The sequence below is a fragment of the Artibeus jamaicensis genome, unplaced genomic scaffold (genome assembly GCF_021234435.1).
Source record: "Artibeus jamaicensis isolate MK-2021 breed Jamaican fruit bat unplaced genomic scaffold, CSHL_Jam_final scaffold_1019, whole genome shotgun sequence".
NCBI classification, from domain to species: domain Eukaryota; kingdom Metazoa; phylum Chordata; class Mammalia; order Chiroptera; family Phyllostomidae; genus Artibeus; species Artibeus jamaicensis.
Genome location: NW_026522025.1, coordinates 6,829,276 through 6,843,033, shown reverse-complemented (window position 1 = coordinate 6,843,033; position 13,758 = coordinate 6,829,276). Strand labels below are relative to the sequence as shown.

General features: G+C 44.7%; 1 protein-coding gene across 2 annotated transcripts in view; it reads right to left on the bottom strand.

Annotated features, from left to right (window-relative positions):
* C8A (complement C8 alpha chain) overlaps positions 1 to 13,758 on the bottom strand; it is a 56,259-nt gene that overhangs the window by 28,177 nt on the left and 14,324 nt on the right. For both annotated transcript variants that reach the window (XM_037148530.2, XM_037148531.2), the window contains exons 3-7: positions 12,535 to 12,679; positions 11,410 to 11,557; positions 5,490 to 5,679; positions 2,958 to 3,158; positions 1,064 to 1,304 (exon numbers count right to left, since the gene is read on the bottom strand). In XM_037148530.2, the coding sequence (XP_037004425.2) occupies positions 1,064 to 1,304; positions 2,958 to 3,158; positions 5,490 to 5,679; positions 11,410 to 11,557; positions 12,535 to 12,679 (925 nt within the window). The remainder of the gene's footprint in view (positions 1 to 1,063; positions 1,305 to 2,957; positions 3,159 to 5,489; positions 5,680 to 11,409; positions 11,558 to 12,534; positions 12,680 to 13,758) is intronic.

Genomic DNA, 13,758 nt, shown 5'->3' with positions numbered 1-13,758 from the left:
AATCTAGATGAGGAAAAAATATTAAACATTTGGAAAATTGGTTTTTAAGGACTATGCAGTGTGGAATTTATAAGAATTTGTTGAACAAAGAAGTGACCAGCCTGGGCTGGTGCACTCAGGAAAACTTCTTGAAACCAAGAATTTGACGTTGGCTTTGAAATATGGGTAGATCTCTCCCCCTTCTGCTCATTCATTGATTAGGTCAGTGGTTCTCAAACTCGTGAGCATCAGAATCTCCTGGAGGGCTTGTCATAACACTGACTGCTGTGCCCACTCCCAGAGTTTCTCATTCGGTAGCTTCAGGGTAGGAGCCTGAGGTTTTGCATGTCTAACGGGTTCCCTGGTCAGGCCGATGCTGCCAGCTGGAGTCCACACTTTGAGAACCACTATTGTAGCAGTTTGGAGGGAGACTGTGATGATCCCATGCTAAGAAGTTTAGATTTTATTCCTAGCCATTCAGGGTATTAGGCAAGAAAGTGATAACATCACAATCTGTGAAGTAGAAAGATTCTTCTGGTGGCAATAGAGGAGAATGGATTGGAGCTGATGCGGTCACGAGTGAAAGATGGGAGCCCAGCATCCCACTGTAGGGGTGGGTGTGGAGAACAGCAGATGGACCAGAGCTGTTCAGGTGAGAGGACTTGGGGGGTCTCAGAGATCCACAGGAGGAAGGAGAAGGAGGAATTGGGGTGACTCCAGTTTTCCGGTATCACTGACGAGTATGGTTGTTCCATTAATTAAGAATCTACATTTAAAATAAATTTTCACATTTTGAATAATAAAATTACCTCTTTATTACTAAAGAGGTAACCATGGTGAAATAGAAGACACATAATTTTAGGAAGCCAGACAAGTATGAGTTAAAATCAGGTTTGCAGAGCTTAATTAGTAAGTCATTTCACCCTCTGGACTTCAATCCCCTAAAAATAATACCAACAGCACCTCATAGGGTTGTCACGAGGAGTAAACAAGACCACACACAGCTCACAGTCAGTGCTCCAAAAAGTGCAAACCATGCTCTGGTGCAGGCACCAACCACGGTGTGCATACACCTTCCACTCACCAGATGATTGCATTTTTTCTCTGTTAATCACCAGGAAATACTCATAAATGCCGCCCATCACTCCAGACGTTATATAATGGGTGCCGTAGTCATTGATGAACTTGGCGTACATGCCATAATTGTACTGCTCCGGAAGCTCCGTTAGTGACTGCATTATTCCTTCATCAAGCACAATGTTGTCCCTCCTCATCTTAAAATGAGCAGTCTGCACCTTTGTGTAAATTCTCATGAAGCTGTATTTCTGCCCACAGCAATACCAGCCATGGAATGAGGGAAGAGAACAAATGAGGCACCATATGAGATAATGCAAAAGGTCTGTGTTTAGCAGCTATGAGAAATATATACATTTACATATAAACATATGAGCATAGATATACATGTAATTGAGTGTTAATGTATTTTATGCACACATATGAGACACCATGACTTCATCTCTGTTCCCACTGCCCTGTCCAGGTCAAGTTCTCATCAACACTCACCTGGGCTACTTACTACAATGTGCTTCACTTAGCTCCTCACTTAGCACCTCTATTCTGCCCCTGGTCCATTGTCATCTCCAATAGCTCCCTGCCCTAATTAAAGCACTGTGTTATGCAACCTCCTATACAAGAATTAGGTAGTGAATAAAAATTATGCTTAGAAATATTGTCAAAAGCCAAGATTATGTATTTAATTTATTGAGCAAATATTGAGAAGTGTCTGCACTCATGTGTACTGCGCTAGGAGCAGTGGACATACTCTTGACTGAGAGAGGCCCCCATCCTCATGTAACTTACATTCTAGTTAGTGGTGATCTGGTACTGTTAAGTAATAAAGAAAGCAGGAACCTGATATAGTAAGAAGAAGAATAGGAAACCAGGACCAGGGTATTGCTGAATTGATTTAAGAGGAGGAAGGTCATGCACAGGCATTACTTTTGGGTAATGTAAACCTTGATTCAAAGTGATACTGAAAGTTTGAGGTCACCTGCTTTTAGAAAAGCCCACATCCATCCATGACAGCCAGATGACAGGACAATAGTTTCCTTTTGGATCAATAGCTAATTTGTGGCAAAGCTCCAGGATGTAATTAATATTTGATAAATTCATTTTATAGCTGTATTTTCATCATTCAAAGTAGTTTTTAGATTCCCAACAGAAACCACAGTCCTGGAATCAATGTTATTGAGACATTTTTGTAAATTTCTAACCAGTTCAATAATCTTTCTCTGGCTATGATTGCCTCTCCATCCCCATCACCCCCTATTCTTCCTTCCTACCCTGTGCTTCAGCCAGCTGAAGTACTTTCAGTTTCAAGTTTGTGAGGCATTCTGTCACCTCCAGACCTTTGAACCTGCTGTTTCCCAAGCCTAGAACACCCTCCTGTTCAATTCTGCCTCCCTTCATCTGGAGAACTTGAACTAGGCTTTAAAGCTCAGTCTAGGTAGGTGTTTTTTCTTCAAAGAAGCCTTGTCTGGCCCCTCGGGATAATAGTCAGTTAGTAGTGAATGATTGATGAATAAGTCAAAAACTGAGTCGGCATGCCAGCCCTCTGATCTATTTGGAACAGTAAGGCTTGCTTTAGAATTCTCCCAAGTCTGGTTTAGAGGGTCTGGCTATTTCTCTTTAAAACAATACCATTCTAGGTATTTCCCTATATGCTCCAGCTAACCAGGAAAAAGGATGGGGTGAAGTGATATAGGTTCTAGTCTCGTCGTTCAATTTATTCCCTTTGTAATGATTCTGTGTGCAAAAGCATAATAAGAAAAATAAACCTGATTACCACTGATCAGACATTTCCAATTACACAAGCAAATGAAGGTTCAATTACGACTGTACTTTTTAATACAATTAAGGTCGTACGTGTTTGGTACACATTATGGAGCACTGTGTGACACAGGCATTGTATTTAATACCTTCTCGTTGTACTTGCTTAACTCCTTCAAGAACGAGGAGGCGTATGATCCAGACACACCTACGTCCACTGTGACAGGGATTCTTGCAAGGCCCACACCAACGGTCAACCCACCTGCCACAGACAGTTCATCTTTTAGTTTAACAAAAAGTTCATTTGTATTATCATACATCTCTGAGGAGAAACTAGTGTCTGCCAGGGCCTGTAAAGAAACAAGTGGATGTTAGATTTGTGCACATAGAATTATATTCCAATTCACACATGGTATTTAAATATTTTCTTTGAAAAGTATCTACAGGGTTTCAAGTTATCAGAAATAAGTCTTTTAAAAGGCTAACTGGGGCATCAGATTAATACTAAGATACAGAAAATAAGCTGTGTTTAGTTACTGTTTAGTGGTACTGCTAAAATATTTGTGTAAACAAACACAAACAAAATGCTGGTAAAATGCTATATTGTTCTGAGCATGGATTTCTTTAATAACCCTTCCTGTAGAGAAGGCCGCTTGGCTCTGTTATGGAAAGATACAGAAAGCCTGGTCTGGGCATGGACCGGGGTGGAAGGGGGCAAAGGAAGCCATGCAGATGACGATCATTCTGCCCATGAATGTTCAGTTATTTCATTCCAGGTACACAGTAGGGTTGCACTTCTCTGCCAGCTTGAACTGAGGCATGGTCTTGTGTGTCGTTTGAGCCAAGGAAGCAAGGGCTAAGAGCGTGTGAGTGGTTCACTGTGCATGGGATTTTCCTTTCCGCCTTCGGATGGACAAATAGCATAAGTAAGGCACTGCTGCTTCAAAGCACTGAGATTTCAGAATCCCATGTTGCCAGGATTCTCGTCCTGTCTTGCCTGATACATAGGCCCTAAGTTCCAGGGGTGTCCAACCTTTTGGTATCTTTGGTCCACATTGGAAGAAAAAGAGTTGTCTTGCACCACACATTGTATACATTACAATACATAATCACAAAACAGTCTCGTAATGTTTTAAGTAAATTTACGATTTTGTGTTGGGCCATATTCATAGTCACCTTGAGCAGCACTTGGCCTGCGGACTGCAGGTTGGACGCCCTGCATCCTCGAGTTTAGAAAAATAGCGTCATCCATGTCTTCCAGCTTGGCGTATCTTAGGCCTGATGGCAGACGTAGAAGTGGGTTGGGGAAGCCAACTCCTTAAACACAGATTCCATTCGCCTGGCTTTATCCTGGGTCAACATTTTTCCCTTCAGAAACTTGGAGGAGTGGGGAATATGCCTTGAAAATTGGTTAGAGTCCTAGGATTCTACCATCTCTCTCTACAGATAGAAAGTGTATAGATATAATGTGTATGATTCATCCTCTCTTCTAAATGACACATTCCCAGGCTCAGTTCCGACAGGTCTGCGTTTCAATCTCATCTCTGCCACCTACAGCTTCAGGCCTGACACTTTATCCTTCTAAGACTCTGGGGTTTTAGCATCTAAAACGGGAAAACTATAACAACTACCCCATTGTGCTGTCCTGGGAGAATGTGTATGCAAGTAGGATAATTGGCACATAGTAACCATCTGATGAAGTTGGCTGGGTAGACGTCTCATCCTGAGGGTGAAGCTTGAGGAAATGAATGAATGGTCAGGAGCAGCCTCTGGAGCTGATCCCGGCCTATGTGCTGCTCCAAGCGGCCAGGACACCAAGGAATTTTAGTGATGGAGAGCATCTCAGATCATCGGCAGTGCATGAGCATTTTTCCTGTCCAGCCACCTCCTGCCCTGCCTCTGCTTTACAACAGGAAACTGGGCCCAGGGAGGGGCAATGGACTGCTCACGATCTTTTACACATTTTCCCCTTGGTGTCTGTCGGGGGTGGTTCCAGGATACCCACGGATACCAAAACCCACAGATGCTCAAGTCCCTTGTATAATGGCATAGTATTTGCATGAAACCTACACATGTCCAATCTCCCGTATACTTTAAATCATCCGTGGATAACTTATAACGCCCAGTACCACTTAAAGGCTATATAAATGGTTGTTATACTGTATTGTTTAGAATGATGACAAGAATTTTAAAAAGTCTGTCCATGTTCTGTACAAATGCAACCACCATAGATAGCCTAACCTCATAGTACATGTCAGCAACGATGTCACATTTATGTTTTTGAATATTTTTGACCCATGTTTGGTTGAATCCACGGATGCAGCGCCTGCTGGTACGGAGGGCTGAAACTCCTTATATTCTAACAGGTCCACAACTTGGAAGGAGGTCTTCTGACTAGCAACCCAAATAATGGGCCCCAAGTCTACTTTATCGATTTGGGTACGCAGCCAACATGCAGCAGGCGGGGTGGTCGCGTGCACCTCACATCTGTCCCCAGCCTCGCCCGGCCTCTCGGCCTCATTTAGCACTGAGCATGCAGGGGCAGGCGGGAAGGGGCCTTCAGCCCCCAGCCGGCTCTACGAGAGCTTCCAAGCAAGGCGTCTGTCTCCACCAACATGCCTCTCCTTTCCGCCCCCCCCCGCCCCGCCCACCGTGGCCTGTGTGTCCCCGTGGAGACTCACTTCAAAGCGGTACATGAGGAAGTTGTAGGGTTTCCGGAAGTACTTCTCATCGTCGCCATAGTACAGACGCTCGCAGGCGGGGTCGTATCGAAGTTCCCTCCACTCCCCATTGTACACCGTCTCACACCGACCCCCGTAATATGTGGCATCGTACACACTCTGAGTTTCTCTCTGGGTCAGGATATTATACCTAGATTGAAAAGGCAGGATGCTTTTACGAGAGCACTAAAAGGGCAAAGACAGCACAAGGTATTCCCTGGAAAACGGAGCTGGAAGTCTGAGCAGTGGTTTCTCAAACCATGTTCCATGGAACCCTTGAAGTACTTTCAAGGTCACTTTGGGTAACCAGGGGAGACCAAGCAAGCAAGACCTGGGCCCTTAGATTCTCTCTAACCAAAGCAGCCAGACAGTCCCACTCGGCATCTAGAACAGTGCTCCCACCCAGGAGACACCCCTAGGTGCTTACTGAGTAAGTGAAAGAGAGATATGCACAATTATCAGAAGTCCAAACACAGGAACCAGAGAGTCTGGTCCAGTTCCTTATCTCTGCCACATCTGGCTGTGTGACATTGGGCAGATCATCAAACCTCTCTGTGCCTCAGGTTAGTCATTTGTAAAAAGCAGTTAATACGATTGCCCTCATAGAATTAAACATTAACTCTATGAATCCAAAGGAATAAATTCAAAGGAATAATATGCCACATATACAGGAATCCTAAGAGTTTTTAGCATATATGAAGTACTAAATAAATGTTGCTGCTAGTGTTTTCAGAAAAGAGATTTGCTGATTTTAAGAAAAGCAGGTGTGAAATACTGGGTGTAAGTCAGAGTGCTCAGCTGAGAATGTAATCCTCAGAGAGATCATTGTCTTCACGCAGCATGAATGTCAGAGTGTGCGCCCTTTGAAAGTTGGGGAGACCCCTGTGTAATTTCCAACTCTGTCCTTTACTAGCAGTGTGATTTGGGGCACATTCTAGAATCTTCCTGAAGGTCATTTTCCTCTTTTGAAAACCAGACATGAATAAAACTGCCTCTCATGGTTTTTGTGAAATCTAAAGGAAAGTGGTAGAGTAAAACGGAAGGAACACTGAGAGCACATACTGGTCACTCCACAGTTACTCTTTTTCCCAGGCCTAATACCATTCCAGGGCTATTTTCCCAGGCTCCCCTCTCTGGGGAAGTTCAAGTCTATCTGCTCAAGTACTATTTTGTATTTTAGGCTATGGATGGTTTTACCATATTTGGGTAACGATAATGTCAAACAGATGAAATGCAGCTTTAATGATCTAAAAGAGAAAGTTAACTGAACAAAAACATTCCGAGTTGGCTAGGTGTTCCCAGACGTGACAATCAAAGCCTTTTGTGTTATCTAATAAAATGATTGTCTGTTTCTGTCTGTCCAACTCCTCTTCAGCCTTAAAGACCCAACTCAGATGTTGCCTCCTCTGTAAGGCATTCTTTGATTATCTTGCACAGAGAGTCATCACTCCTCTGTGGTCCAACGGCACTCAGTGATTGTCTTGTCACATTTGTTTTTACCTCCGTAGAAAGTCACAAAGGCAGTGAGATGAGCAAGGTAAAGACTGAATAAAACCTGCTCAAGGAATAAATGGACAGTTATAGAGCACCTGCCATACAGCAAAAATTAAATGGAAGTTAACCTTCTTCTCTTCCTTTCTTAATCTCTGTCTTCATGTTAGTGGAAGCAATGTAATAATAGCTCCAATGAACTGAATGTACACTCTACCAGCCACTGAGCATACATGAGCTTTCAACCTCTTGACAGCTTTGCAAGTGCAGAAATCGAAGCACAGAAAGATGAAGTAAGTTGTTTGTAATCACGACTAGACTTTTCTTCATAGAGTTTCTTCATAGGAGGACACAAATCTGGGTGTTCTCCCTTTACTTCACCCTGCAGTTTCTACCTTTCCCCTACTGAACATATTTCTGCCTGAAGCTTATAAATACAAGCCCTTTAATAGGGCCAACAAAAATTCAAAGGAATAATAAGCCCTAAGACTGTGCTGTAACCCCTAAGCCTACATCAATTTTGGAAATGAGGTTGCAAAAGTAGCAGTGAAAAGAAAAAGACATAGTCAAGAAATTCCACTTTTTGGAAATCTGGGCAGAAATACTCACATAAGAATACAAAAATATGTGTATGAGCCCTGGCTGGTATAGCTTAGTGGATTGAGCATGGGCCTGCAAACCAAAGTGTCACTGGTTCAGTTCCCAGGCAGGGCACATGCCTGGGTTGCACGCCAGGTCCCCAGTACAGGGTGCACTAGAGGCAACCACACATTGATGTTTCTCTTCCTCTCTCCCTCCCTTCCCCTCTCTCTAAAAATAAATAAAATCTTTATAAAAATGTGTATAAGGATATGCATTGCAGTGTTTGTTTATTAGAGAAAAATGGGAAATAATCTAATTATCTTTCAGTAGGAAGTAGTTAAATAAGCTATCATATAACTATACTATAGGAAGAGTTGACATTTTTTAGCAGAGAGCCAGATAGTACATATTTTAGGCCTGGCAGACTGCAGGTCTCTGCAGCAACTACTCCGTGCTGCCATTGAAGGGCAAAAGCGGTGCTCCAAAAACAGACACCAGGCTGAAATTGGCCTTCAGGCCATAGTTTGCTGCTATGGAACATTATAGTGCTTAGAAAGAGACAATGAAAGTAGGGGGAAATCTTTAAAATGTATTATGAAGTGAGAAAGGCAAGTTATAGATTATATATGGTATGATTATATTCATGAAAACTATACCTATGTCTGGAATGCACAAAACATATAACAGGCATATTTTCCAAACAGTGTGTATCGTCAGCGCATTTCTGCATGACCTGGACATGCCTACCCTGCACCGTTAACAGGGGCCAGCTCTAGGGAGGGCTGTGAGAGAGGGTGACCGGGTGGGTGCAGGCCCGGGAGGGTGAAGGAAGACTTTCGGTTGTTACCTCAAACATGTGTGACTTCTGTAACAATAAATAAAAATTAAAGTCTAGGAAAGGCTTTAGTTAGAAAAAACGTCAGGAAAGGCATCCAAGATCTTGAACAGGAAAACCATCGGGATGCCCGCTGTTGGGAGTGGGGATGGAGCCATGCCACCAGTTTGAGTGCCTGGTGTGGGTGAAGCCCGTTCAGGACTTTGAAATGCTCCTGACTGAATCCTGTCAGACCAGATCATGGCCTGTGATCTTTCTGCCAATAAGAAGGTAATTCTTTTTCAAGTCAAACCTCAATATTTTATATTTCTCTCTTCATCCTACAGTCACTTTCAAAATCTACATTAACCACGTTTTATTGGTGTAAAGGACTGAATTGCATTGCCCCTAACATTCCTATGTTGAAATCCTGATCCCCCAAAACCTCAGAACTTCACTGCATTTTGGTGGTAGAGTCTTTACAGAAGCAGTTAAGTTAAAATGAGGTCAGTAGGGAGGGCTGTCATCTAATAAAAAGGGGGAAATTGGACCCAGACGCATCCAGAGGGAAGAGCATGTGGACACGCAGAGAGAACGTGGTTATCTATACGCCAGAGAGAGAGGCCTCACAGAAAACAACCCTGCTCACACCTGATCCCAGACTCTGAGCCTTCAAACCTGTAAGAAAATAAATTTCTGTTGCTTAAGCCGCCCAGTGTGCGGTACTTCATGGCAGCCTGAGCAAACTAATACCGTTAGTCTGAAAGAAAATGGAATTTTATAGTTCTTTCATGAGTGTGTGCCTACATGCGCTTACAGGATTCTACCCTATCTGGTGGGGGGCTGAGGTATTAGGACCATTCGGCCCTAATGAACGAGAGCTGCACTTCACAGCACCCTCCCCTGACCCTGACTGGGCTGCAAAGTGGCCAGTCACTCTGTGATGATTACCATGTTTCTCCATTTCCACATCTGTGAAGATCAAGTTGATCATATTGATTTGTTCTGATTCAACCAATACTCAGTGAGCGGCTATTATGGGAAAAGCTCGGACATCAGGGCTCACGTGGTTAAAAAAAAGTTTATGTTCAAGTTAAGGGGCAAGATCCAAGACAAATACAAAGTGCTTGGATCTTGTCCCCTTGTATCTGAAAATACAAATAGCAAACTAACAATACTGAGTGTCACTAGGAGGCGGGTGCTAGAGAAGCGGAGGTGATGGGAGTTACTTTCAGAGGCAGAAGGACATTGTAACAGATGTCCCAGGCTGGATAAGTGCTGGAAGGGCAGGACACACAAGGAACTCTGGGAGCAACGGGAGAGGATTAAGCCAGAAGAGTATGTGGAGCAGGTGATGCATGGGTGTCTTCGTTAGCTTGGGCTGTAAAAAGTGCCACAAAGTGGGGGACTCAAAGAATAAACATTTGTTTTCTCACAGTTCAGGAGGTTGGAAGTCCAAGATCAAAGCACTGAAAGGACTGGTTTGTGGCGAGGCCTCTTCCTGGGTTGCAGGTGGCCACCTTTTCAGCATCCTCACGGGGCCTCTTCTCTGCATGTTGTGAGACCGATCTCTGGGTCTCTTTCTCTGATAAGGACTTGAGTCCTATTAGATGGCCCCGCCCTATGACCTCGCTTAGCCTGACCGACCTCTCCGAAAGGCAGTGTCTCCAAATATAGTCACACAGAGGTTAGGGCTTCATGGTACGAATTTCAGGGGGACAAAAGTCAGTCTGTAACACTAGGTAAGAAATTAGATTACCCTGGCTGGTGTGGCTCAGTGGATTGGGCACTGGCCTACAAACCAAAATGTTGCCAGTTCAATTCCCAGTCAGGGCACATGCCTGGGTTGCAGGCCAGGTCCCCAGTAGGGGGCACATGAGAGGCAATCACACATGGATGTTTCTCTCTTCTTTCTCCCTTCCTTCTCTTCTGCCTAAAATAAATAAGTAAAATCTTTTTAAAAAGAAATAAATTAGGCAGGCTAGAAATATGGGGAAGGACATTTCGGAAAGAAAGAGTTAAACTTACTAAATTTCAGAATAAAGAGTGTGATGCATTCAAGGAACTGAACGTGAGCAGAATGCACAGGATAAAGCTAGAATCAAGGTTGACTGGGTCTCAGCAGATAAAGACTTTATGGCCAGGAGGTGTGAGCAAGTGCTGGTAGAGAGTCAAGCCCCTCCCATGTCACCCCGAGTGCATTTCCTTTGCACTGTGTCATCCTGTTAGTCCTGCTTGTACCAGCACCTACAGTCCAAAGCAGAATGTCGACAGGGCTCCTGAGGAGTGCACTTGGGTCAGAGAAGAGCTATCTTCCTGAGACATCCGGGGAGCATTCGTGGAAGACATGGCTTCTGAGATGGGCCTTGGCAATGGAATGGGTGTGACAGGAGTGGGCGGTAGAGTGGACAGAGGAGAAAGGAGAGGAGGACACCTGGGTAGACGTGGAGGGGAAAATGGGAAACAAGAGTACCATGTAGGCAGGGCTGGGCAAGCCCACTGTTATGGACTGAATGTTTGTGTCCCCGCCCCACCCTCGCCAAATTTCTTGTGTTAAAGCCCTAATCCCCACTGGGATGGTATTAGGAGGGGACCTTCGGAGGTGCTTAGATCATAAAGCTATAGCTTTCATGAATGGTATTAGTGCCCTTATAAATAAGATCCCACAGAGCTCTCTAGTCCCTTCCAGTATGTGAGGATACAAGACTTGAAAGAGGGCCCTCACCTGACTGTGCTGCCACTCTGACTTGGACTTCCGTCCTCCAGATCTGTGAGAAGTACATACATTTCTGTGGTTGGTAAGCCACCTGGTATGCGGTATTTTTTACAGCCCACTTGGACGAGGACGCCCCCTTAGACGGACAGTGACAACTGCCTCATAGGAAGTACTCTATAAGACCCTCCAAAAAGACCCTCTTCTGTCTCCAAAACTGATTTTCACGATTGAAGATAAATCATTCCGTGCCCCCAAATGGCCAGAAGGCAGCAACTCACCCAAGAGCTGCCCTCTCAGATCCTGGAATAGGGTCATACAGGCTGCAGTCGTTTTCAGGGACCCTGACATCGTCACAGTTCTCCTCGTCTGAGCCGTCGGAGCAGTCCTGGTCCCCGTTACACACGAGGTGGCGTTTCAGGCAGCGACCTGAGAGAGGAGGGGCTGTGGGTGCTCCTGGAGCCTCCCCTCCCTCATGACCCGCATCGGTGGTCTCCAAGTCCGTTGCACATATTATCGCCCCTAAATCTCCCCTCAGCTCTCTCCAATCTATTTCATCCTCTTTGCACCCTCCCTGCCTCTGCCCTCCTTACAGCCTCGCTGTCTCCCACCCACAGCCCCCCAGTCAGGCCATGATCCAGGCTCCCTTCGAAAATCTAGCCTCTACCTTACAGCCCCAGTGATCTTTCTAAAACCCCAATCTGGCCCTGTCATCCCCATGATCTTTATCCTGCAGTGACTCCCCATTTCTCCTCAAAGGGCTATAGTCTGGGCCCCGGGTTACCTGCTTGGCCCACCCAATGCCTCTCTTCTCAAGGGCTCAACCTGCAACTGTTTGAACTGGTGGCAAGCCCCTAAATCCCTGTGCTTTTGCACATTCCATTTCCCAGGAACTCTTCTTTGTTTTCTAAGTCTCAGTTCAGGTATCATTCTGAAGACTTCTCTGACCCCCCAAAGCAGATTCATGTACCCCCTGCTAGAGGGTCCTACTCAACCGTGTCCTAATGCCCATTCACTGTTTACCACACCTACTGTTGGCTCCTTGTAGGTCTCTCTCCCAGAGACACCTGGGAGTACCCTGAGGTAGGGCACATTATTTTTTCTTCTCTGTACCAGTAGCAGGTCATAATTCCTGGCACATAATATGTGCCTAATTAATATTAAGTCAATAAAAGGATGAATGGGTGAATTCTATTTTTTCTAAATGAATCAACAGATTTTCCTGCAAACTTACTTTAAAATTGCTTGGCTTAAAATGCAGACTTCTGGGCCCCCTCTTAAACCGGCAGAATGACAATTTCCAGGGTACAAGCTCAGGAGTCTGCCTTTTAACAAGCTCCCGAGGAAAGTGTTTTGCATGTTAAGTTTGACAAGCACATCTGTTATCCCGCTGGAATGCTACTCACCTGTCTCTTTGCACTGGAAATCCTGTCCGCACTGTGCTTGCCTTACACAAGCTGTGGAACTGTGACAGCTCATTTCACCCCAGACATCACCACTGCAGATGGCTCCCCCAAACTTGTTTGGCTGCAGCAGGCTCCGGTATCGGTACTAAATCAGATTTTGAACCAGACACATTGTCTATCAATCAACCAAGAGTGGTGCAGGCAGGTCTCAGCTCAGCATAAGGAATAACTGTCTAATAATTGAAAGCTGCCTAAAAGGCTGTCTTTTAAAGAAGAAATCAGTGTTCATAAAAAGTGATGTTCAACCAGAGGTGGCACAATCACCAGCTGGAATATTGAATAAGGCCTCCAAGCACAAATGAAAGGCTTGAACGAGATATTTCTAGGGTCTTCCTATTTGCTAGGAAGAACCTCTTTCCCCCCTTTCTCACCTGGTTAGTTCCTACTCATCTTTCAAGATCTGTGGCTTAGCTCATCTGACAGCTTCTCCTAACTAAGTAACATTGCACAGTTCCCTATGTAGCCCTCTCTTCTTAAATCTTGTCATATAAAGTTGTGGTTAATTGTCCACTTGTTTGTTTATCTTTCTCACTAGTTTAGAAACAATTTGCATATGGAAGCAAGGGTGGAGAAAGGCGGGGCATGTCTTATTTGGCTTTGTACACTTGACCCTTTGATGCATAGTCAGGTATGCAGGAGGCACTTCTAGATGTTTGCTGCTTTTCCTTTGCAGCATTTCTTCTGGTCATGGCATCCTCTTTCCTTGAGATATAGCTCATATGGTTCAGTGGATAACCTCTTTCCCTCAGTCATAGGGATGTCTGGGTATGAACCAGGCAGGGCAACCTGAGCACCATACCTGACAAGTTACAATGATTGATTCAAGGATTGGTTCAGGGCTCAACCTTAAGGCAATCGGAGCCCTGCTGAGGATTTTCTTTCAGAACTATTGGAAACGACCATTTCTTTTTACTGAAGTTACTGGGAATTGTGGGTGTCAAGTGGTCATCTTGCGTACTGTGTAGAAAGAGCCCATGCAAGAGACAGACAAAGAGAGCTCCGAAGACATCATCCGAGGTCTGAGGTCCGGCTTTGACTGCAGGAGAATAATGCTTATTGAAAGAAGGACAGAAAAAACCAAACTGCACACCAATCTTAGAGCTCTATGATTTCCTGACACTGTAGAAGGAGAAAGCAGCACATCCCTGCCTTCCCGTTCCTGCC